Source organism: Pithys albifrons, chromosome 8 (assembly GCF_047495875.1).
Source record: "Pithys albifrons albifrons isolate INPA30051 chromosome 8, PitAlb_v1, whole genome shotgun sequence".
NCBI classification, from domain to species: domain Eukaryota; kingdom Metazoa; phylum Chordata; class Aves; order Passeriformes; family Thamnophilidae; genus Pithys; species Pithys albifrons.
In genome coordinates this window covers 20839811-20867091 of record NC_092465.1, presented here as the reverse complement: position 1 = coordinate 20867091, position 27281 = coordinate 20839811, and the positions used below count along the sequence as shown (strand labels likewise).

Here is a 27281-nt window from a genome sequence, read left to right as displayed (position 1 = left end):
ATCTTTGTGTGAGTGAACAAACTAGTTGTCTTTCATTCTGCCAAACATTAGAGATTTCATTACTGTCTTTGACTTATGAGGTTGGAAGGTGAAGGAAATCTGAAGCTCTTGAAAGTAGGTTTGATTTCATTAAAAGGGTATTTTGAGATGAATAAGAACACTTCCAGTAAAAGCTGTTTTTTCAAAATCATTATGCTTTTGCCTCTGTAATTCAGATACATAAGGAGTTTTTTATACTTCCAGGTTGAAAATGTGTAGAAGAAAGTTCTTTTCTTTATGTTTCCTGTCTTTAAAGGGATTCTTAAAAGATCTCATCAATATATAAAGCAAGTTACATGCTAACAACATGTAGCTTATAAACATTAAGCACAATATCTCAGCTATTTCTTACCTCCTTTTTTATGGGATCTCAAGAGACTTGACAACTGATGGTCTGCCACTGGCTCGGATTGGCTAATTGATTGTGAATCATTTACTTCAAATGAATGTTTTAGAATAACTGGAGAAGCAGAAAACTCATCCAAATCATTCTGGAATAAAGAATGCTGGTGTAGGCACATAAGAAATGTATTGATTCCAGTCTGGCATGATAATTTACAGCTATGATCTCATAGTGAGCAACTTGTTATTTTCTATGACTCTGTGAAACATCTAATATTAGATTTAAGTTACACAAGATTCTCGTGGCCTTCAGCAACACCAAGTTAGCACCCATGTCACAAACATTTGTTTACTTTTTTCCATTTAACTTATTTATCCCCTTTTCTCCTGCAGTTAAATCATAGCATGCACTGTATGCTGATTTCCTCTCATAGTTAATTTGTATCCTTAGAAAAAAGCTATAGGAAGGTATTAATCTGCTTAACATTTCTAAGTACATCATCCAAGGGATTTTGTTTTTTTAATCTTACATATGCTCAGCAGAGTTACTGGCAAAAACTGTACATTTTCTCCATTTCATCCTTTCAACATCAAATGGTAAGCAGCAAAAATTGGATCAGACTTCAAAGACTATGCTGTGCTCCAAGTCACAGAGCGACTCCTCCATTTCACATATTGAATTCGAGCAGGATATCAAAGTGCTACCAAAGAACCTCAGGTCCTTACTAAAAAAGAGTCTCTAACATCTGTAGAAAGTGAAGTGCACAGACAAATCACCTCAGGGAGCAGCTAGCATTTATTCTCAGCAGCAAATTTCCAGCCTTTTGATTCTCTTATTCACTGTACCTCCCTGTCTCTCTACAGAACTAAAGTTCTTAGCAAGCAGGCTTTTGTCTCAAAGACTTCAAAACACCACTAACGGTTTCATGTTCGGATGGCTATGCCAAGCAGCCACAAACACTCTGCAGAACTGTGGACTCAGGAATTTGAAGTTATAATGTGATGTTGTTTTAGGATATAATCTTAGGAGTACCTTTTTTGTTTGTTTGTCAAGAAAATCAGGCACCACGGGAGAAGACTGGTTACTGGTTTGCTGCCTGAAAGCAAAGAAAAATAAAATATGTAGTTTGAATATTGTCATTTCTTCAGTCATAAAAGGTTTACTGGCATACATGCTTTTTTGTTGCTTTTCCCTTTTCTCCCTCCCCAATTTATAAATATGCACATAAAATCAATTCAGAAAAAACACAGACCAGTCCCATTTCCTCTTATAAGGAAGTGCATGTTGTTAAACACAGCAACAGGTTATGAGCAATGAATTGGTCATTAAAAATTTGTGGATCCATGTATATGTGTAAAATGAGTCTGTGAAAATTCTATGAAATTGAAGTCATGTATTAAGATTAATTTGATAAAATTTAACATGAAACTTTTTTCCCAGGGACGAGAAAAGCTGTTTCCACAGGATTCAAACTTAAGACAATCAAAATCTGATGGATGAGGAAGAAGGGAAACATGTTTTCCTAAAACTATTCGGGTTAAGCAAAGAGCAAGAAGTAAGATGTCTTAGAATTTTTGTCTGTATCTGTTACTATTTATCACCACGCTATGTCACCATAAAAATATTAAACGCCAACTCCTACTCTCATTAATGCTGATTAAAGTAACATAAAAACCTTCCACAGGCCCTGATCCTTGTTGGCAGGCCTTTGAAGTCAATGGATCGCTTCAACAGCAAAGTCCTTCCAGACAGAACTTGCTTCAGAATCTTCAGCTATGCAATACCAAAAACAGATGCTACCAATTTCACTTAGTGGACAAAAAAGAATGAGGTTCATAGATATTATTTGGTATGCCCATGGTCCTAAAACTGGGGTTAAAAGCGAAACTTTGTGATTACCAAAACAGAATGAAGCTCTCATGAATATGGTACATATTCAACTTTTCTGTAATGTTTCAATTTCATGACTGAACTTTAGATTTGCTTGTCAGTTTAGGGAAATACAAATTCCCCTTTATTCTTTGACACTAAGGAAGAGAAGTAAAACATTCTACGTAAACTGTAATTTGAATTTAAATTTCTGTTTCCCTTGGAGGAAATTAAGGAATCCATTTTAAATATGCATTGTCATTTAGTACTGGCACACTTCTTTAACTGGGAAGTACAACATATGCCTAAGACTTTATTTGGCACTGCACATACCCATGTACCATTTTATTTGTAAAGTTCTCTCTTACTATTTATCTTGTATATATACTATTTAGTTAATCATTTATTTAGAGAGGTTAGTTAGATAATTTGCTACTTTTCCCCAAAATTCCCTTAAATATTTGTTAAGGTGATGCATTCCCCCCTTCCCCAATATTGCAGAAAATAAACTCAATACAAACTAAAAAGTATGAATAATCCTCAAGTATCACTGTGGTGGATGCAAAAATCAAAATCTACTTTTGGGATCAGTATGTTGTAAATGGCCTACAATGCCAAAACCATACTGATGAATCATCATATAAATTTAAATATTCAGATTTTGGGGTAGTTTGGATGCCGATCTAAATCTGTAAATAATCTTTATCTTTTATTTAAAAAAAATCCAGAACTTTGCCAAGGCTAGAACCTTGTATAAATGTTTAAAGCACAAAGGTAAAGATCAGCAACTTGTCTTCTGCACAGCCTAAGCTAGCAAAAATCAGCCTCTGTAATTCCAAAGCCCTCAGGCCCTGACTCTGTCAGGATCCTAGTGCTACTGTGTTCCTGATTTGGGCTGTATTTGCTGCTGAATAGCCCATCCTTCCACACAGTGGACTGTTGCTAGTGTAAGTATGTACTTCATTACTAGCTGTTACTCATGAGCTTTTCACTGCATTTTTCTTCCCCTGTCCTGTTAGGAAGGGGGAATGACAGAATGGCTTGGTGGGCACCTGGTGGCCAGCCAAGGGCAACCCACCACCACAACAAACTGGCAGGGAACACTTCTGAAAACATGCCATCAATGTAAATGCTGAGCACCTTGAAATCAGTTGCGGAGCTAGTCTGGAAATGTGGCCAGTATGAAACGTGGAAAATGCAGTAACAGAATCACAGAATCATTAAGGCTGGAAAAGACCAAGAGTCCAACCTTTGACTGAGCACCACACTGTCTAAACCACAGCACTAAGTTCCAGGTCCAGTCATTTCTTCCACACTTCCAGGGATGGCGACTTCACCACTTCCCGGGCAGCCTGTTCCAGTGCTTCACAACGGGAGAGCAGCTCAGCAATGCTTAATTCACCTTAGTCAATCAGTGATAACAGCTAACATTTTCAAAGGTGGCACCTGAGGCAGGGTATTTCCAGGTACCTTTGAAGAAACTGCTTGTCCAATGGTTTCCAAGGATTTTTACTTTTGACATTTGCAGGAAGGCAGTGTTTGGGGCAGACTGATGAGAGCCAGTCAGCACACTTACCTAGGCAGGATGCAAGAGATCAAGTGCATGTGCCTGGTTTCAGCAAGGTAATTTAACAATTTGCTGCTGACTGTTCAGCTACTGAGCTATAATACGCCTCAGTCTTCACATTCAGACTGTCTATAAATCACTCAATTAGCATGAAACATTGAAAAAAAAGAGAAACACTGATTCCTAAGGCCTGTCTGCACATCTGTATAGTATACAGCCTCACTATCTTTAGCACTGAAAGCAGTTGAGCCATAGCAGCATAACACTAGTAGCAGAGATTAATTTATGATGGAAAAATTATATCTGGTTTTGGAATTATTCTGGCCATTACGAGTTTAAGTAATAGAATTTGGACTTTCATTATTTAAATGCTTTTGAAAACATTAGAAAAACTCCTAGATATCTACTAGAAATAATACAGCTCATTTTGCAGAAGTCATATATTACAGAACAGAAAAAATTTAATCCTTCCAGCATGGGTAGATTAAAATTCCAATGGCATTGCAAGGAGGGGAAAAATAAAAAAGATGACACTGGAAAATTGTGCCCATACTTCCGTTTACACCTTTAAAAATCTTGAGTAATTATTTGACCTTAAGAACTGTAAAGTAGTTAGATGCTCACATGACATCAGAATCAGGCCCACTGTGATCCACTGCATGTCACAGAAATTGCAGACTTTATCTATTTGTATCACAAGCAATAACCTTTCTGTTTGCTATGATTAAAAATAGGAAAGTGACGCAATTAAAGGAAATCAGAACATCTTTATGCCAGCTTTTTTTGTGGAAAGTGATTTTTCCCCCCTTTTAAACAAAAGAATCCAGAGAAGGTTTTGTTATGGGCTGACAGATTGAATCTCACTTAAGTGAGAGGCAAGCTGCAGATCAAGTTAAAGAAAGCACAGCAAAAGATGTAAGGGTTTTTATATGGAACAGGTGAATTCACATTAAACCAGTTTCTGAATTGATCTGTGCTTAAGTCACTGAAATCATGTTTAACTTCTGCTCTCAGTGACATACAGGATATTATATGTATGCGTTAAGCCACGAGTGCCCATTTAGGTAAATCCACATTGAAAGCTATTTCAATGGGCAGTTGTAGCAAAGCATTCAGAAATGAACATTGTTTGCTTTTCATGCACAGCAACAATGCCCATGCAAGTAAAGCTGACCCATGGAGAATTCCTCTAGAACAATTTTTATACTTAGTTCTCACACTGATGCAGCAACAGCTGGTGATGCTACAGTGGCTGTAACAGTGGCTGGTTTGCAATGCCACACCCACTGCCATAGAGATGTTACAGTTCAAGAAGTCATTCTGTATTTACAAATAATACTAGGAACCATGGCAAATCATCTAAACCACTCCCATTTTAAGAGAAAAATCAGCTACATTTACTGCTTTTTTTTTCCTTTGGTCATAAGTTTATTTAAACTTTTAAAAACCTGTGACGAAGATGTCAAAACTTCCTAAAATAGCCTACAGAGGGTTTAACTCAGCTTACCATCAGTGAGCTGTTCTTGATGTCTAACCTAACATTCTTGTGCTACAATGCAAGCCCATTATTTATCACCTGATTCTCAATAGAGAACAGTTTGTTTCTTTTCATATCAGCCTTTCATGATTGGAGAAACGAGATTACATGACCCTTAGTTTTCCATCTCCCTTATGGATCTTCCCTCACCATGGTTTACACAGACACATGACCATTTTTGTTGCCAAGTCACTTGCTCATTTTCTTCAAGTGCAGTGTCTGATACACTACCCTAACCAAGGTCTTGACAGTGATGAGAACATGTTATGAGGCACATGTGAGGTAATAGGTACCCTCACTAGTAGCCAACATAAACTTTGGAGCATGGTGCCATTACTGACTGACATTCATTTTGGGTTCATTACATTTCATGTAACTGTTGCCAAGTCAAATCCTACCCTCTTAAATCGTTGTACCAATACCACCCAGTACCAGTACAAATTTAGTAATCAGATTCTGCTTCATCAGTCAAGCCATTAATGAGTAGAGACAGACCTATTTCTGGAACTTGACTTTCAGATGCATACTTCATGTAGAATGGAGAAATGCTGGTAATTATTCTTTGTCTACAACTTTCCAAATACCTAAGTTGGTGTGCCTGTGTAGTTTTGTTCAGGCTCTATTATACAATCTTGATTTCCTAGGGTTCATGTGAATGTCAAGATTTCTGCTAACAAGAATGGTTTCTGAGAACCTATGCTGACCAAAGCATGAACATGTTACAGATTAGCTAAAAGGAGAAAGATGTAAGGATAAAAATCTCAATGAATTTGACTCAAGAGTGTGAACTGCTGTTGATGTAAGGTATCTTCTAAAATGTGCCCTTAACAAACAGAGCTACAAAGGAAGCCAAGGAGCAAGGGATACTCACTGACACACAGTTAAAGTTCCAGACAACTGATGTGTAACAAAGTCACTATATGGAAACAATGTTTTCTCCTATACTACACGGCATAAGTGCATTGATCATGTACGTAGCGATAACATACTGTGATATTTAGCAGCCAGTGAGCTAGAGTAAAAAAAGAACAATGCAGGAAGCATTTCCAGGGTAAGTATCAGGTCAGTATTATTTAACAGAATTTTTATTTGGGAGGGAAATGGAAAATATGATGATGGTGGAACATGCAGGTTGTAGATATTTTGACAAGATTCTAAAAGGATTAAAGATATTGTAAAATGACAGATCTGTCTGAACATGAACAAGGTAGCATAGATTAAGGTCCTTAGTCACTGAACTGTAGATTATCCTGCTAAGAACATTTAGGAAAAATATTTTCACTAGAGATCTGTCAATCTAACAAGTTCAAAATCACATGATGGTTAGAAAATTACTTCTCCCGTCTTCAGAAATGACTCCTAATAAGCTCAAAAGATCTCTTAAAATTTTAGCTAGGCCATTGCAAAGTGCAGCATCTTTTATTTCATGTGATGATCAATTGTAAAATGGAGGCAGACATGGCTGATATCCATGCTCTCCTCCTGAGAGAGGACAGCCCATCACACTTTCCCTTCTCTGCTGCCCATTTGACTCTACACAGAACGGTAAATCTGGGTTGTAAAAAGGGCTCAGAAAGGTTTCCACTTTCCTCATTTGAACCATGTTTGACACATGTCTTAACCATGGTTTGATTCTTTAACTATGCCCTTTTTAAGTTTTGAATGAGCCACTTTGGGAAAGGCCTGCAGGTTCCTCTCAATGACTGATGATGTCAAGAAAAGGCTTGGCAAGTGTCTCACACAGGGACTGAGATTTAGGAAAGAATTCAAACTTAGTGTCAGCCTCTCAGGTGCACAATTATTCCCATGACCCTTTTTCGGTAAGAGTCACAGACACATCCACAACTCTATGGAACAGACAGGGAAAAAATGGTTTTTTTTCAATGAGACAAAACCACTTCCCTGCTAACATTTCCATCACATATTTCTATTCCTATCAGTGATATTTGCCAATTCTCAGTGCATCCTTTGTTACTTGTGACATCACCCTCACACTGGAACATAGTTAATGCTGATGATCAAGTCAAGCATGTAAGTGCATGAAACATTTAACATACACTGCTAAATGAACAAATGTGTGCATTTAATCAACATCCTATGTAATTTATTAGCTTGAGTTTGCTTATGTCCTGCATTCACTGACTGAACAGCATGAACCGGGTGTAGAGATTCAATTTTCTCCAAGGAATCATTTTTTTTAAAGTGCCCATTTCTTATGAACACTTTGAAATTCATTACTTAATAAAACTGAATGTTTTATATATATTTTAACACCGTAACTTAGTTTTTTAAAGGATTTTTAAAAAAGCAGCAGGTTGCCATACATTTAAATGTATAGATAGATTCCTCTGCATAAAACAGCACTGTGTATCATTTTACTTTCTCATCCTGAGTACCTCTAAGCTCATTTTCTCATTTTCGAAAACTATCAGCTAGGAAAACAAAAGAAAACGAAACAAAAGTAATAGAAATTAAGATAAATCACAGAAAATGAAAACAATATTTTATTATTACACACGTTTAGATCCATGATATGTGAAGCCACAGTGAGGCTGCCTTCTCTAGGGTCACATTACCAGCTACTGTGTTAAGCATTCTATGCTGTTCCTCAGCAGCCTTTCTCCTTCCTGCCAGTTTCCTGTACGACCAGTCAGTCACATGCTTAAAACAGTCCAATAACAGCTACATGAAGAAGTAAGGCTTGATTTATGGGAACTACATAATTTGATTTATTCCAAAATTCTGAACATTACCTGCAAAATGCTGAACATTTTCAAATTTCACTGGAACCCGAGGCCATTGCTGAGAAATTTATAGGATTAGGCAAATAACGTGAAATATTTGTTTGGGTTAAAGTGAGAACTGACAGCACTCATGGCAGTTCCCCAACTCCATACAAAAGAAGAATTTATTTATCTATCTCATTATGCATAGCAACCAGGACTGGGTGGAAGACCTGAATGGCCAATGTATCTTACATGAGCACCTTCAGGCCAGATATCTAAACACATTTAGACATTGAATTCAATGTAAGTTTGGTGGCTAAATATCTTAAAAGGTCTGCACATTTCTGCTTCATAGAGCCCAAACTCACCCCAGCAGTAACCAAACTAAAAAATCTTTGTGAGCCTCAACAGTCTCAGCAGGAGAGATCTCATAACTCAGCCACTGAAACTTGCTAATGAAAGGCATTAGTCCAGAAATAGAGCCACCTGTCCCAGAACACTGTTGGAGAGACATAACAGACCTCTTTTGCCTCTCATGGCCAAGGAAGTGTCAGGGGGAGGTTTTTATGGAGTTAATCCATTGCTAGAAATCCACTGCTTTTCTCTGTAAAGGGGAGAGCACCTCCATAGTTTACAGTATTCCTAGGCTGTCAGTGACTTGTCCTTCTGCTTTTGACAGCTCTCTTCCCTGTCTCTCCCTGGTCTGCATCGTGCTTTGCAAGCACAGAAGGGTGACTTCCTACTCTTGGATATTTAATAAGATGCACTGCAGTCAATTTTGAAATGCTAAGCAAGTTGAAATTCTGTCCCCGATCTACAGTATTCTGAGTACTTACAAGTAGTGCACAGAAACAGGACAATGACCCAGGGCAAACGGTACCTTTCCACTTGCTGGGAGAACACTGAGATGTCCTAGCCAGGGCTGGGGGGTGTAAGGTGCTGACCTACAGGTGCTCATGCTCAGAACATGCCAGATTCATGGCTGAATCATCATGATAAACTTGCTCCTTTCTGGCCTTATTGTCTGGAAAACTGCTTTTGTTAGAGAATAGACAGCAAAGGATTCAACTCACCAATCTTCTTCGCAGCCAAAACCAGAAGTAGAGCAGCTGCTTGTAAGCTGAGGATCTGGTGCACACTCAGTGGTGTTTTTCAATCTTGTGTAGTTTTTACGAACAGCGTATCCCCTGAAAGCTAAAAAACATAGTTATGAGTCAGAAAATTTTGCAGGGACTGAAATGCACCTGTCTCTGCAGCACAGACCTGAATGTCCCCAACTTTTAACGAACTAGCGGACAAGAACACGAGGGCTCCAATGTTCGCAATGCTACCAACAGCTGGAAATTCCACAGGACTTTACACTCTCACTGTTCCAGTGACCACTTGGCACAGTCCAGGCAAGGAAAACAGGCCTCAAAATGGGGATGTGCCTAATTCAAACAGGAATCCAACTTAGAATGTATTAAAGTACATAGTATAAAATCACTCCCCAAACAACTTCCTCTATCACAACTTCCCTGATTTGAGCTAGTGGTAATACTACAGAACTAGCAGCTTACCTTTTTTTCTTATGGGATAGGGGAGTGACAAGCAAGGGACAAATATATTCAATTAAAACTAGAAAAAACAATGTCTTCTCCTAGTCTTTCAATTAACTTCAACCATAAAAAAAAAAAATTTAAAATATCTCTCATATAAATAATTAGGAAAAAAATAGAGATTGGAATTTATACCATTCCTTAAAAAAAGAGCAGAAAAAACAATCACTAAAAATACTAACCAAAGTAGAAAGCAGGCAGTGGAATGAAATAGCAAAGAAAATGACAATGAAAAACATTTGAAGGTATCTACATTCTTTATTTCCATGGACTGTCTCTGTATTTGGCTACCTAAATAACATAATTATTTCTGTAGTTTTATCTGACAGGAACTTGATTGAATTTTTGACACCTGTGAGCAGTCAGTAATAAAGCTCCAGCACAAACCACAGACAGCAATACATAGTGCACTTGGGACAAGGGACTAAAAGGTGTTGCAATATACACTTCAACTCACATACTTTAAATTTTATTTTTGTAGGGTTTATTTCAAGCATTATTTTAAGCAGAAATACCTAAGGGGAGAAAGGATTGAAAAATGAAGAAAGTAAATACAGTATTATTCCCACTATTTCAGTTGCTAAATAAGAAGGGTGAGGGTTGTAGAGAAAGGAACTGTTTATTAGTCCAGCAGGACTGAAGCTGAAACAGTGAGACAATACGTAAAAGAACATTGGAACTAAGATCAAGGAATATGATTTTTGAAATAAAACAGTTCCCTGTCCAGGAAAAGCTCTTAAGCCCACTAAACGCCTGCAAAATCAGAGTCAGACTGAATACTAACTGTCCAAAGGAGAAAAACAGCCGTACCATTGCAGTCCAGGGTTACATGTAACAGTGGAATAGAGGATAAGCACAGAAATATGGTTTAGGGCAATCACAGGTAGGATCAGGATCATGGTAACATTGTAGATTACAATAGGAAATCAGAAGGTAGGTTAAACATTGAATAAGTTGAGGAACAGAGTAACTGATCGGAAGATTACCAAGTTTTCCCTGTATCCCACACTTCTGATTTTACGAAAACACTGAGGTTCCTGGGATAAGAAGCAATAAAAATTGCCTTTTAATGAGAGATTGTGACAATAAATAACCATTTGTTTTACAGAAGACATGACAGAAGTGGGGCCTGCTGAGCTGTTGAACCAAATACAGATTTCAGGTATCATGAGGTTGGGAAACTTTCCACCCTTAATGATCAGACTGGAAAAGTCTGCTTGTCTGGCAGAGATGAGGTAAGCTTTCAATTGTGCCATGTGATCAGGCTTCCAATCCTTAACTCTCCCCTCCTGCCCAGACAAGGAGTCCATCCGATGGCAGCAGCAGAGGCAGCTGGCCAGCAGCCACCTCTCTGCAGCCGAAACGTGCTGAGCTTCATTCAGCTCAAGAAGCACTGAAATAAATACACTAATAAGATAAACATCAGTTTTATCTTTTGCAGTTTCTCAGCTTTTAGTAGTTCTTTGCATGTGTGTGTCTATAAAATCAACCCTGGTACTTGCAGTGATTTTATTTTTTTAAATTATTTTTCTTTTTCCCAGAGACTCTTATTAATGTCAGTACAACCATCTTGGTCTCCTCATTCACTACATAAAACCTGCTATATCTGATTTAATGAACGTAGTTTTTGCCCTATCTTCTGTTTTCATATGTATTTTCAAAATCAACTCCTCTTCAACATAATCTTTCCACAAGCTGTTTTCTAATATTCTTCCAAAATACCTTGAAACTGACAGGTAAATGGCTGTATTTTTCCTTCTTTTGACTCCTGGGACAACTGAAGTAAAGTATAAACAAACTTTTCTCACTCTCTCAAAAGCTTCATCAAGTATTAGCAGGACTGCATCTTTTCAACATTTATTAACTGTATCTATAATGTTTCAAAAGAAATGCATATGCAGAGAATTCTACTGAGGCGTCTGGGAGGCTGGGAAGCTGCTCCATCACAGCGATTTGCATTACTGACTGGTGCTGGTTTTGACACTAAGCACTTGGCTCAAAGAGTGTGAAATTAGCAGACTCATGTTGCTACTGCTCCATGAACAATCACTGCATCATTGAAGAAGAATGATTACCAGCTGTCACCTCATTTTCACCTTATTCAGTCTATATTCCAAACTTTCAAGCAACAGTAGCTGCAACCCTGATCTTTACATAGCCAAAGATGGCAGGGTCTGAAAAGAAAAGCAGGAACTGAACTTAATTGTAATACTTCTATTAGCAACTCGGTGTTAAATACTTTATGTACCACAAGTTAGGAAATAAATTTTTTCTTCTATTGATCATTTCTCACAGAAGGAGAGTTTCCTGTCAGCTGCAGCACTTAGCAAACCAAGGATATATTTACCTCAAGGAGTCTGAAATTTGGCGTCTTGCAGTTACAAACTTTTATTTTAAAGTCTAAGTACCAAGGCACACAATATTGCACAATTCCAGGTAGGAAAAGTCCAGGCATTTTCCTCATGATGCCCGCAGGAAATACACAGTTACAGAGCAAATTGTGAAGCACAATGTAGCAAGATCAAAGCTAAACAATTGAAGGTCTATGGAGAAGTATGGAGAAGTACCATACAAAGTAGTAGTACCATTCACTCCATCAATATCAGCAACAAAAAGAAAGAGGTTTTACCACATACTGTTGTACATTGTACATTGCCCCTTCCTGATTTTAGCACAAAATCCAGTAAGAATAATCTCCACTTTTTCTCCTCAAAAACAGCAGAGGAAAGCAAAAGGAAATGCAGACATCTGTACACTGACAGAGCTCAGCTCAGAGATGGGGGCAGAATATAGAACCTCATACTTTAAAACTATAAGGCCTTCTCACTTTTCCCAAAACCGTCCCTGCACAGGAGCATCAGGCCTTTAATGGTTACTAGAGATAGATACCAAACATGAAGAATTACTGGATGGCCTAAGGTAGTACTGAGCACAACGAGATGGAAGAGTAAAGTTAACCAAAGTTGTACAGCCGGCACAAACTAGGCTGGTTCACCCTGACTGTGAATAGAAGGTAACATGATAAATCAGTTCAGCTGCCATTAGGAGAAGAGAAACATATATATCTCATCAATGTTTTTTGCACTATAAATATAGTTAAAAGCAAGAAAAATTAACTCTATAAAAACCCTAGATCTGCTAGTTAGGCATTGTTATTTTCAGGAATTATTTGTAAGTGCTTAGAAGTTTTTGGAACATTTTACTCATGTAATTCTTAGATCTAGACAACAGTCTTAGCTGAGTACACACACACACACACGTACACAGTGACACAAATAGCTGGATAAATACATTTTGAAGAAATACCTCCTTGTCTTCTATTGAAGTCAACTTATCTTTCTCTGGTGCTGAAAATCCCAAAGGTAACACTTTCATTAAAAGCTTACAAATTATAATAAATGTAGAATGGTAAATTACAGCTGTTCTCTGTCCCTCTTTTTTATTATAATGGAGTACATTTTGTCAGAAGCACATGTTAGATATGTAAACAGTGAGCAATACTGCATGGGCAGAAGTTGCAGAAAGAAAGAGATTAACTAAGTGATGCTTCCTTCTGAACATCCATCACTTTTTATTTAAGAAAAAGAGCCCAAATCTTAAGTTCTTGATAAAGAATGTTCTAATACAATCTGACATATGGTGTGTGAGCACGTGTTGGAGGAGGAGATGGTGGCTCAATGGATTAGTCATTTGCCTTTCACCTCTGGAAGCATAGTTAAACTCAGTCCTGACCAGAGCTGCACAGCATATTCCAGATGGCTTAAGTGGGCCTAATTAAAATGAATTCAGTGATGTCACCTCAGATCTAAGTGAACTGCATGCACCACTCATTTGGCATTTTGGCAATGTCAGTTCACAAATGAAATAACCAGATTAAAATCCTCCTGTAAGTCTTTTGGGACAAGGCACACTGCATGGAAATACATGCTATCATAACTAGAAAACATATTTTTATAATTGTATTATCTGTTGTTTTAAATTCCAGTTAATGCATTTTTCTAAAACAAATAAACATTAGATGAGACTTGCATGTGAGGTAAATCAGTGAAGAAACATTTCAGTCAGATGATTCAGTGGATATACATTGATTTAAACCAGCTGTGAATCTGGCAAAATAATCTAAAAAAAAATCTTTGACAATATATTTTTCCTTTTATGTAGCTGTAAACCAAAACAATACAGAACCTAATTCCAAAGAAACACTAAGAAGTGCAAAGTATTGCCAACACTTTACATAAAATCATTCTTTACAATATGTCTCTGAGTTAAAAAATTAGCATTTTCTAGCCTTCACAGTTTGAGAAAGTGTGACTGGAAGTAGGAGGAAAGACCTTGTGTACCCTGTGTATTCTGAGAACCTGAGATGTAGATATGCTGAAGTAGGGTAGCTTTATCTTTCCTAATTAATTTAAATTCAAAAATACTTTGTTTCCTACTCGAGGGTGTTTTCTGCCATCTGAAATAATGACTTTTTTTCTTGTAATATAATACACTCAGGAATTGTATCCTCATGTATATTGTGTGGGTTGGTTTTTTTCTAAGTTTGTTTTTTCTTTCAACATTTCTTCAATGGGTAGTGAACTGCTGGGCCCACTGAGATCTCCAGACCACCAGCTCATGTATTTGAAAGGCATGTGTTTATTTTTAAAATGCAAATGCAGTCTACCTCAAAGACTGACTTGCAAGAAATGAACAATCTGAACAAGTCAAGAGGTTTCCAATCAGGAGCTGTGTTCCTCCTTTATATCAGGCTATGATCACTTGCTGTCAAAACCACTTAAACAATATCCTGGAACCTGAATGAAGTCCCCTCACAATTAAAATGAGCAGGCTAATCCTGCAAGAATTATTCAGGCAAATCATTTTTCACACAGTTTAAAGTAATGATAAGGTCATTTACAAAAGAAATCAGCGCCTTTGAAATGCTGACTTGTAGACAGAGGACTGCCTGGAGGAGGGCCACAGATAACAGTGAAGACTGGCCTCCTAACACTACCCTCGCAGTCCTTGGAACTGATTCTGATGAGGAGAAGGCCCAATAAGGTTAATACCCCTACTTTGATCTCTGTCAAAGCGTACCAGCAAGAATTAATTTACATTTCAGATGAAAAAGGTTGACAGCATGAAAAGGCATCTTGTTTCTGGTATGTGAATGTGCTGTAATAGATCGGGAATTCTGAAAGGAAGTTCTGAGGAAGCTAAAGGGATAAGCTGAGCGGCTGCTTTTATTGGGAAAGAGATGAAAGGAAAACAAATTTCAATATGTGCTGTTCTGTAGAAACATGTAAGCCAAATGCTTCCTAAATTCCAAGGCCTGCTTGAGCGAGGCATGGGGGAGGGAAAGGAGAGGGAAGTACATATAGTTTAATTATATGGTTTTGCTAATGTCTGGATGACAAATGCAAACAATTTATCTCACTGTCTGAAATGGCTCATTTAAAAAAATACAAAGGTGATCATACTCCATTTTACAAGAACTACACTCATGCTAGAAGATGTGCAGGGAAGGGAAGGATTTAGAGTTGCTTTTGTCTCTTTGTCACTAGGCACTTGGACAGTGTAATGTAAAGTAAATAACACAAAGACTGTCAGTGTATCTTAAAACCTTACCAAGCATAAGCTTTGATTTGAAACACAAAAAAAATTAGCACATCGAGAAGAGAAAATGTGTACAACAAATATTTTCAAATAAGAAGTCCTAAATATAGGTCTCCAAAGGCAGATAGAAATGTGTTGAGGATTATTATTATTATTATACGCCTTCTGTTAGAGCACCCAAGATAGGAGGAGCAGTCAGCTTAATTAATACAAAGGTGCACTGTGTCACTCCAACCCTATAGTCCTAATGCTTATTCACTCAGACTGATCACTGAAACAGTCAAGTGCCAGGTTACAAAGGAAGACCCTGTGTGTTGGTGAGAAGAGTGCTAACAACATTACTCCAGCATCGGGACTGGAGGGCTCAACAGCGCCCAAATTCACTCCCACTGCCTCTGCTCTGCCACATTCAACACAGCATCTAAGAGACGGCAGGAAGCAACACAGCTATGAAGCTTTCCCAAGTGTACTAACAGCAGAATAGATCAGTTACGCTCTCTAAAGAGCAAGAAATCTGTCTGGATAAAACTACAAGACAGAATGTCCCCTGCAGTCTCCAAGTGCCACTGCTACACACCAGCTTCCTACTGCACCTGAGATAGCTCTCACCTTACGGAGCTGATCAGAGCAGGGCAGTGATGGATCAACTGTTTCACTTTCCTTTTTTTCAAGGAAAGGCTGTTCTAAGTCCATTCATCCAAGTCCAGGTATGTATACACTTGTAGCAAATATTCCAGAAATCAGCGGCAGGGGGTACTTTAAGATCTACTTTCTGTGCTATCAGGAAAACAACTGAAAATGACACCACAAAGGAGAGAAAGAATGGGAGAGAGTATCTGTGCAGTCCTTGTTGTAATGGGAGAAAAAAATTCTGCTTAACAGTTCTCCATTTAATAGAGTATTCTGCAGTTAACCATAGAGCTTAATGATGCTATGTAAGAGTATGTATGCAAAGTTATAAATTATCATTTGATCCTAATGATATTCTGCTCCTTTCTGTAACTAGAATGGTATTCTGTTTCCTGTTGAAAGTCACAGCAATGGTAATTTCAGAGTAGCAAACTTAGACAACAGAAAATGAATGAATTTACTGAGAATGGTTTGAGAAAAAAGTGAAAGAATATTAGAGCACACCTTTTTCAGACTGCCTTCAGACTACAAGATACAGAATAAAGAGGTGACAAAGCTTAAGGAATCGTAGCACCGGAAGTTGGTAGAATGGAGGTGGTATCTTGGTTTACCTGTAAACATTTTCTACAATGTTTTTTTATCAGTTACAGCCTTTGAACCTGGGGTTGGACAGGCAGAGTCTATCACACTGCATCATAGGGAGGCTGCTTCATACTGGCAGCATCTGAAAACACCATTGAGTTCACAGCATTGCTTCTTAGATTTCTGTGCCATATGGTACTCTGCTGTCTACTAGAGACCTACACAGCCCTATGGGCCTGTTTCTCCAATAATCTCTTTAAAGTTTATTCAAATTCATATTGATATGGCTGCATAGGAGTCTGGCAGAGTGTCAAAAGATTGGCCAAAGCTGGCAAACACAGCAAGCAGCCAAAACAAAAACCTGGCACTCTGCCAACAGCAGGGCTCCATACAAAGACAGAGAAATCCATGTCCAGTGCCTCCCATCCACACTTTTAGACAAGTTAATACAGTGCTTCATACCAGCTCTACGTGTAGTTGTATCACACAGACTGTTCTCAGAAGAATCTTAGAGAATTAACTCAACAGCTGTTAATTAGTATGTTTTGCTTCCAGAGAGGCACTTCAAAAAGGCCAAAGTGACTGATACCTGCCACTGATGTCATTTGACACTGAAGAACAAATGATAAGAAGTACTGGTTTTGATAGTTTTTGTTTGGACTGTATTTATTTTTTTAGCTATAAACAAAACACACAAAATCATCTACAGAAAAATAGGTGTTGGCAACTGAAATACTGTTTTAATTACCTGCTTGAATATGTATTGCAGCATCAGTTCTTCTGTTCCTTATTTCCTTGTACTTCCTGCGAGCTTCATATCCTCTCCAGGCTAAAAATACAAAACCATGTGCTGGAAATTACATTTATTTAAGGAAGTGCTACAGAGTCAGTAATGTGCTGTAACTTTCATTCCTCCTGCCATAACTACTCCAGCCCCTACCTCCAATACCTCTTCCCCACCCACCCCCATGTTGAACTCTGGGTTCATGCCTGCAGTGCTCACATCACCATGACTTCAAACACCACTTCACTCATCCAAATTTTAATTGTCACCATGCACTCACCGATGTTCTAACCCAAAACACAAAGGTGCATGGTCATCCCTGCTCAGGCAGTTCCTCAAATTCACTGCAAGGAAGGCTGCTAAAGCACTGAAGATCAGCCTCTCAAGTCCATCTTGTGATGTACATCTGGAATTCTGGTATTACAGGCACTAATGCATTTCATCTAAGTGCTGCATGCTAGTATAGACATATCTAACAATATTGTCATTTTGTGCACAGGCATCATATCCAATATACTAAAATATTCAAATAAAGACATTACCAAATACTAAGACGACACTTTAGAAGTAAATCAATAGTATTTGGACCAGTTAGCTGGAGAGAAAGCTCCTCCAGTCATTTTGATTTCATAATAAACTATAATGGATGAATAAACAATATACATGCAATGGCAAAGACACTCAGTGAAATAGAGAATGTGAACATTTACCTGACTGTATAGTAATAGCACTGTTTTCTCTTTTATCTTTGACTTTCTTGTACCTTCTTGCTCCAAGCCATCCCTTGATATAGGCTTGCATGACCACCACCCTCCCTATAACTTCCCTAAGAAACAAATTTAACTGCTCTATATGGTAATACTTTAGAAAAACCTGGAATGAAACAACAACAACAACAAAAGAGAAAAAATCAGTATTACAAGCAGGCAGTAACATAACCTCTCATATTCTGTCTTTTCATTAGTCCAACAGCAGCCTATTTTAGGGCATCATTGCTGAGAAAACTAGCAAAATAGTGGCTGTAGATATCATAGCAATCTTGTCAATCAATTATTAGCTCTTGGTGTGTTTGTGTGTGTGATTGCAAAATAAACCCCATATTTAGCCCCCTTACAAAGTAAATTGGCCAGGGGGATATTTTCAGACATCAACATTTTTGAAATACAGCCTTTCTTATCAGTGGGAAGATAAATCCTGGGTCAAATCTGGTTTTAGACATAATATTGTCTAAAAGCATTCTGCTTAGGAGACAAATCCTACAGGTGCTTACATACATTTTGCCTGGGTCTTGGGCAGGAAAATTCTCCTTGTTTTTGCTTTGTGCACTGTAAAATACCTCAAAATACTATGCAACATATTTTTTACAGAAGTCATTCATTCCATTTTAAACCAGGAACAAAAGCTTTTGACAGAGCCAGAAGGAGGTTACCTGAAATGGGTCACACACCAACCAGGCTCACAGGTGTGAAGTTTCAGCCCTGTCATTAACAAGACCATAAGGAACTCCAAGAAGGCACTACAACAGCAGGCACTGACAGCTGCACTGTCCTCACTGAGGCAGCCACATGCAGAATGCACTTTGGGGAGGTACACAGTGCATCCCTCCTCTTGCAGCACTAACTCAGCTGGCTTGGGGGGGGCACCTCTGTAACCTGGGAGGCAAATTGGAGCAAATTCCTGGCTCTTTCATTCAACCCTGCAGTACTTTTCAAACCACTATTAGACATGTTATGCTAAAAGGTTAGAATCCTTGAGAAAATGTTAGCACATGCTACCTTGGTTTTCCCAAGAATCCAGTTGTCTAGTTTAGATTTCTCCAAAATGGCAAGACAATTTTCTCTGCTACCAACAGGAGTTTCATGTGCCTTGAACGCAAGGTAATAATACCTGCAAAACCAAATGAGAACTCAAAAATTGAACTGACAATCAATATGTACTTTCACTGTTTTTCTCTAGCTCAGAGCTGCATCTCTAGAACTAATAGGCCAAATTCTCCCTTATACTCAGTTCTCCTCATAAATCACAACACAGCTGTCATGAACAGATATTTGAGCATATACATAATTAAGATAAACAATTAACTGGAATTATTCTGATCAGTTGTCTGGAGCAGACCCATACTAAACAGAATTGACCTTTATTTGTCCATGTTCTCTTGAAAAGAATAGCCCCTAACAATTACATGAAATAACATACAGTTAATGAAAAAGGGATGCAGACATGTTTCAACTGAATTAAGAACCAATCCCTTCCTACCTGTAAAGTCATTATGCACTGATGAAGAATGGGTTTACAGTATTTAAGTGACCCTCTGTGCAAAAAATTACATTAAGTAATAGCAAGAATATAAGCCAGTTATTTTTCAAATTTAAGGTTGTTTTAGCACAAGTGCACTGTTAGATGGTAGCAATGCCACCTCAGCTCTCACTTATTAACTGCATGTGTGTTGTCTTGGTATTAAGTTATACTTCTACAGGTGCTACTCTATTTACATTGTGATTGAAAGGAACTGGCAAGTTGAGCAAACCATTCTACTAATTATTAGCATGGGGAAGAGCCATCACATGTTCTTTGAAACACGAAGAGAAGAATCTGAAAAGAATCTGAACAGTGAACCAATGTGGCAGATTCCTCTATAGCCACATAGAGTCAAGAAAATATCCCACCTCATACTGCGGAAAACATGGAGAAGCAACTAGAAAGCTTGGAATTGTGCAAGACCTTTTTTTTTAATCAGAAGAATATGATTTTCAAATATTAGCTCCAGTTAATCTCTAGATATTAGCTTCAGTTGTCAACAGAAAGAAAAAAGAACCACTAAAATAGTCAATAAAGATCAAAGGGGAACAAAATGACATCTGAAGTCAAGCACTGGAATAAGTCCTGGACCAGAGACACAGATATTCACCAATTGGAGACATTGCTGACTCTGAATAATGATAGGAGATTATGTATTACTGAGTTATTTTTAATGCAGTGACTTTCCCAACAACGTGATATTGCAAATTCCTCAGCCAAGTCTTTCAAAATACCAAGAGTCATGCCATTTAGAAATTATGGAGAAACATGGTGTATTTTAAGGAAAAGAAATACATTTCTTCCACCATATTACTGAACTTAATGATGCCATTATGAGTTGCACTAATAAAATTCCGATTTAAAATATACATATCTTTGTGACAGCATAAAACTTCAGCAGATAGCAGACAGATTACATGAGGGAAGCTACTCTAATGGTAAATTGCTGTTTGCTTCAAAAGCCAGCTCAGTCAGCCCTGTTATTGACACAGGTATGTAACTGAAGCAGTTTGGAAGGCCGAGGAGGGGAGGGGGAGGAGAAGTGGGACAGAGGAAGGCAGGCAGGAAGGGAGGGAGGAAGGGAGGGAGGAAAGAACAGAGCGATTCAAGTGAGTGACAATATCGGTTTTTGGTGTTCGTGTTTAAGGTATATTGTAGTTAGGAATTTTAAAACCACAGAACAGGTTTTAGATAGCAATGATGCAATAAAATATTCAAGGGGAATCTCATAATTTTTTAATCTATTTTATAACTGACAATTCTAATTACTGAAAAATTGACTTATTTGTCACAAATACTTGACTAAAAAGTATTTCTGAGCTGTGTAATTTGTCTGAGTATATGATTTTGTTCATGACAAACTTGTGTCTTTCAAATGTAGTAACCTCTCCCTTAGCTCTCTTTCATGATTTAGAATGCATTTGCTTTTGGTGCTCAGCAACAAAATATAAAAAACCAGTAATTTTTCTTATAAAATCCTGTTTTAACAGTTGTTTTTATAAATTTAAATTTATATATAGTCTAAGAAAGCAAGTTATCCAGAATAACAAGAACTTTCCAAAACACTGGAATAACTACAGTTTCTGTATGTAAACACTGTCTAACAATATTTATTAAAACTTCTCTAAATGGATTTTCCAAATGTTTTGATTGATCCAATCACTGTACAAAAGACATCTGTAATTGGTTAAACACATTTCCTGTTCCTTTTCAATTATGTCATTAAAAATGAGGCAGAAATGACCATACTCATCAGAAGTAGCAATTTATTTTTTATTATTTCTGCTCCAGAACCACTTTTGGAGTGTGCATTCTGCTAAAAAAGGTCTCCAATTTGTGTTCCAAAGCTCAAATCCATGTTTTTGGTTTTGGGTTTTTGTTTTTTTTTTTTTTTTTGTTTTGGTTTGGTTTGGTTGTTTTTTTTTAAGCTAACACTTTGTTTTCCATCTGGTGCCTGTTTTCATGACTGAATTGCATAGCTACAGATGCCCAAGTGGTTTGACTTGATGTGCTCAGGATAACTGCATGGCAGCACAGCATGTGCCACACGGGGTCACCCAATTGTTTTATCTAACAGCAATGGACCCTATGGAAAATTTTGGAGGAAGATAAAATGTTTCACCTTAATGTATCAGGCAAAAGTGTGCCAATATTGTGCATGATGAAATGGTAGAGAAAATCACTGTGAATACACCCAAAGCTTTGGGGTATATGCAACTACAACTGTTCATTTTGATTTACTGGTCTAATTTCATCTCTGTCATACTTATGTAACTCTACTGTGCAGAGATCACAGAGTGACCTCTACTTACAACATACCACCAAGAAATCAGAAACTTAATTTCAACAAAGTAGAGCTAGAAATCATATTTGCTTTCATGTGAGATGAAAATCTCACAACTGTGCTTTTTTATTTCCATATTTGCATTTGTTATTTCAGCACAAAATGCAGTAGTCAGGAATAATTCAGTATTCCTCTATGTTAAACCAATACTTTTATTTCTGTTTTTAAAAATAAAGTCTATGGTCCTTCATGTGCTATTTCATAAACATACACATACTTGGGGCTGTAAATCCTGATTGAAAATTTCCTACATGTGACAAACACTCGTCTATATGTTTCCTAAAAGTACTTGACCAATCACATTCTCAGTAGCAGTAACACTAAATAAGAGAAAAGTAATTTTCCCTCAGAAGAACTGATTTCTCAAACCTGACAAACTCTGGAATTCTGTATTTCTTAACTAGTGGCTCTTAGTCTGCATTACATCCTATCCTTCATGTACATGAATAGTATTTCAGAAAGAAACTTACATTACAATGGGATTAACTGTACTTACTAGTCATTAGGAATGCACCAAAATTTTTTAAAAGTTCCATTTAACCTCAGACCTACAACTGCAAAGCAAGGACATGAAGAAGGTTAAGTGCTAGAAATATCCAGGTATGCTAAGACATGGAAAACTTCAGAATGATGCTATACATGAACTATCTGTTTAGGGCCAAAGCATTGTAGTGTTGGTGGTTTTAGATAAAGTGATTGCAAACAAATGGTTCAATTTCTGACTACTCTTCAAAGAGTGAATTGTGGAACCGTTCACTAAATAGCATTTAAACAGCATCACTAACTACTATACCAGTATCTCTTACTAAAGTTCCCTTTGCATTCCAGACTTAAAGGCTGCATCAATCCTAATTAACTCAAACCAGTAATGACTAACCCTTTTTCTCTTTAAAACAAATCTTTGTACTAAAATATATTAGCTTGAGGTGAAGAATGGATAATAATAAGTGAAAAGAATGAAGTGCAAGAAGGCAAAATCCCTTTCTAGCCAGACCACCAGCAATAGTAGGAAGATTCTCAATATTACAAAAACATTTGTTCCTTTTCAGTCCTGAAGCTGGAAAGTTTTAAAAAAAATCCAATTTTTATAACTAAAAGAGCCATAAAATAACTCTCAAAAATTTCTAACTTGTATTACTTGTATCTCACCCTTTTCAGAAACTTTCAAATCCAAATTCACACAAATAATTACATTTGACTCTATACAGAGTATGAACGAAAAAATGTAAATAAAAACTATAAAACATCTAAGATAGTCTTGAAATTCAGTGACAGATACCTAACAGACTGTAAATCATCAGATAAACACAGATTCACAGACATACTCCCAGAAAGGCAAAATTTGGTGCATTGTGCATATACTATTAATAAGTGGATAGCAGACTTTCCACTTCTAAAGTCTTCCTGTCTTCATCTTGCAACCATTTACCAGTGTTCTGTGAATGAGGAGAGTCTAGAAAGTGTATATTGAAGGTACAGTAGTTTACCACATTTAAAGTGTACAGGGACATTATATAGTGAAATCTTCAAGCCACTGAAAGAAATAAACATGTTAAAATTTAGTTTCCAGAAATCCCTTACGAACTTCGAACTTCGGTAAATTGCAGACTCAGTGTTAAAAGTAAGCTTGCATTAAAAAGAAAGTTTGCATTTAAAAAGAAAGCATTCCTTCTCTGTAGCAAATCTGTTGACTTGTAATTTAATTCAGTTCTTCCCTTATTTTGCATAATAAGCAAGTCTATCACCACCGAATTTCTGATTTTAGAAGGTGGCATTTACTGAGGTTATGTATTTTACAGGATTTTGCAATGTTTGACCAGTTTTTATTCCTAGATCCACTCAATGCAAAATGTGACTCATTAAAGTCCCCGAGGCTTTTTATGGCCATGAGAAATGTAACAGTGGTGGCTGAGAGACTGTGTATACCTGGTGTGCTAGCAGTGCCCTCGTGCAAACTGGCACTGTGACACTGAAAAAGCAGCCCCGGCCTCACTGGGACCACTGTTACAGTAATGGCACTGGTATTGCCACGAGTGTATGACCTGAGTAACACCATCTGACTACTGTGGAGCAGGCAATGCTCACAGGGAAAGCACGTCCTGCATCCTAATGCAGTATAAAAACTGTAATGCATAACATAGACAGGGAAGAAAAAAGACAGTCCTTAAATCAAACTTGTGCAATAGAACTCAACACATTCCTATGTGCTTATGAGGCACTTAATTCCTGAAGTGCATTTAGTACCATCAGCCTATCAAGTCCCTTGTCTTTCATGCCATTGTACAGTATATGCCACATTGCATAAAACAAGCACACAGCTGGAGGACATGGTGAGGACACACCTGTACATCAGGTCATGTGAGGCTCCAGGGGTCTGGGCACTCAGCAAGGAGCACTCCATCCACTGGCACCTTCAGTGCAGGGCCCCACTCAGGAGCACACCTGCCTCACCTGTTGTGCAGGGCAGAGTAATCATGTGACCCCACAGGCCAGGGCCACCTGTGGCCTGATCTAGTTAATAACCTCTGTCTGAAACATGGGATTCCAGCCTGGAAAAGGGGCCATGTTTCTTCACAGCACATGTAACACAGACACATCATGTCATGGGGTGCAAGACAGGGTCAACCAAGACAAAGTGTGTAAGACTTACAGGGATACAGTGTTTACAGGGGCTGCAGATTACATCTTCCTACTTTTAAGTAAAAAGAGTATGTATACTTATATACATAAAACAGATGGTCATACACTTGGCTGAAGAAACACTGTGTGAATAAGTTACAATTAAGCCCTCTTCTCAACATCTATTTTTTAACCCAATGAACTACATGCAGGTTTGCAATACTGAAATAATCTGTTCTACATAAAAACAGAAGACAGTAAAGAGTGACATTAGACAGAGCTTTATCTTTTGTTTACGTCCCACCTGATAAAGTCTGAATGGGTCTGTTCCCTGCCTTTGATTGTTTTGTCCTCATATTTCCTGCTAAGAGTTTACAAAACAGCATTATTGAACAGGCAGATAAGAAGCACACCTATTTGTTTAATAACATCAAGCGAGAAAAAGTGCTGGCTCATCCATTTTGTTGTTCAGTTGCTCAAAAGGATCAAAACACCAATTAACTTGCTGCCTTAGAAAATCTTTGATATCCTCACATTTACTGACATTTTGAAACTCTTCTTCGTACTTCCCTAATGTCTTTTTGATTATGAACAAAGAAGTGCCAATCTGTTTAGCATTTGACCTGTTTTCTCAAACATTTTTATGTATTCAACTACTTAGTTCCTAAAAACACTTGACTAGTCATGGCTGTAAGTTGAAGAAAAATGTTTCTTGTTCCATTTATAGCTTTTTAAGTATTGTTTGTTTTTATTTTCAAGAGCAAAACAGAATAAAATTCATTTAAAAATAAAACATGAGATGGAAAAAGGAGCAAGAACATCCCCTCTCCTGCCTCCATTTATATTCTGAACTCAGGAAGTCTTCTTGCTGTTGTGCAAATTGCAAAATCTAGCCCCCCTCCCCTCCCCTTTTAGTGCTGACTTTCTTTCCTGTAAGGATCACATCCAGTTTTATTGAAAACTTCGGGAGTAATTGACAAGATGTTAAACACAACTTGCCCTTATCTGCAGGAATGGAAAGCTACAGTCAGTGCTGCTTTTATTACCATTACTTTTCAAGGTTGTACTAAAATTCAGCACACTTTTGAATGAAAAGGATCTCCTGATAAGAGGAGGCTTAATTTTGTCTCAATTTACACTAATCTCTGTGGAGTTAATCTTAGTTCACTTATGTGTAAATTGAATGAAAGTTAAGGTTAATAATTCTGCCTTCAGCCTCTTCAGTATGTGGCAAAGTAAGTTAATGATCAGAAAAATAAATCTGTTAAATGTGCTTTAAAATGATGTGACCAACACAAAAAAGTTGGGGGAGATCATGCCTGAAAATAAAATTGCCTTGATAAATAAAAAACCACATTAGTTATCCTTCCTGTGATACATAGTTTCTAGTGTTTTCCTAGTACATATTCATTTGGTGTATTAATATATTATAAATAAGAAAAATAGTATTTTTTCAGGATTAATTGATTAAGCTTTGATTTATCATTCAAGATCTCTCAATTCATGGACCACAGATTTCCAAGTCCAAGTGACTGATTTACACACATAAATCTGTTCCATCTCTGGATTTTAGACAGTATATGTCTCTGTCATAATCAGTTCCTCTCTTCCAACATCATAGATTCAGTAGATTTCAGTAGATTCATTAATTCTTTATGGTCTGCATGACCAACCTTCAGCTCAGGAAATACGACAAAATGCTTGATTTAGCCATTCACTCCCTGTTCTACAATTCAGTAAAGGATTGCTTAATGGTATTGCTTCTGATCACTGTTGAATTATCAATCCTGTGCACTGGGAAACAGTAAACACTACACGAAACCACATTTTAAATCTAGAGGAAACTATAATGATCATATAAACATATTGCTATCATTAAAAAATAGTATTTTCTGAGTCAAATTTACAGCTTTTTGAAATTGAGAATATGTATGAAAGCCAGTAATAGTAGCTATGACAAGGGTTCAGGGGAACAGAGATCTGATTATAAGGCATGATACCTCCAGGATAAATGACTATGAGGCTGTAAAAGCTATCTGAAACTTTTCTATCAGTTCACTCTTAACCATGTGCACATTCTTCACATGATGGCTGAAGGTTGCTGACCTTCCAAAATCCTTGCATTATCTCAGCATGATGCATAATTTTCACTTGTTGCAGCTGCTGAGGGAATCATGGGGACAGGCTTGCTACTGAATACGAGTGTTCACTGCTGGGTTCACACTGACTGTTCTCCATTAGAGACCATGTATCTCTTGTAGTCTGTATCTCTGATAGTCCCTGCTCTCCTTAGAGCTTCAGACCATACACATACAAACCATGTTTGCAGAACTTTCTGTACTTACATATTGAATATATCTTACTGAATGGAGTGTTAAAACAACAGCCCTATTATGGAAGTCTTACCTTTTTACAAACTCCTCAAAGAGGATGCGGTGAGAATACCCTTTCTGACGTATTTTGACAGTTTCCAGAATTCCAGTGTATCTCAGCTGCAAAAGAACTCTCTTGTGAGAAAACACCAGTGCTTCTCGATCATCATTAGGTTTAATGCAGCGAATAAAGTGAGGCTGTCCAACAACCATTTTGGATAAAAGATCCATGAGGGAATACTAGTGAGGAAAATAAAAAAGATGCACACACTTGATAAAGAACTTCACTGTAACTACTTAAACAAGGAGATATGTATTTGTATACAGTATGTAATGTTTGATTATATTTTAATCTGTGCTGTTAATCTGCACTGC

The 27281-nt window shown here is 37.5% G+C and overlaps 1 protein-coding gene across 1 annotated transcript in view; it reads right to left on the bottom strand.

Moving 5' to 3' along the window:
• MYO3B (myosin IIIB) overlaps positions 1 to 27281 on the bottom strand; it is a 184252-nt gene that overhangs the window by 44397 nt on the left and 112574 nt on the right. Inside the window, exons 26-32 of the mRNA XM_071562075.1 lie at positions 26941 to 27146; positions 19049 to 19160; positions 17984 to 18146; positions 17238 to 17318; positions 9155 to 9275; positions 1415 to 1478; positions 392 to 530 (exon numbers count right to left, since the gene is read on the bottom strand). Of these exons, the coding sequence (XP_071418176.1) occupies positions 392 to 530; positions 1415 to 1478; positions 9155 to 9275; positions 17238 to 17318; positions 17984 to 18146; positions 19049 to 19160; positions 26941 to 27146 (886 nt within the window). The remainder of the gene's footprint in view (positions 1 to 391; positions 531 to 1414; positions 1479 to 9154; positions 9276 to 17237; positions 17319 to 17983; positions 18147 to 19048; positions 19161 to 26940; positions 27147 to 27281) is intronic.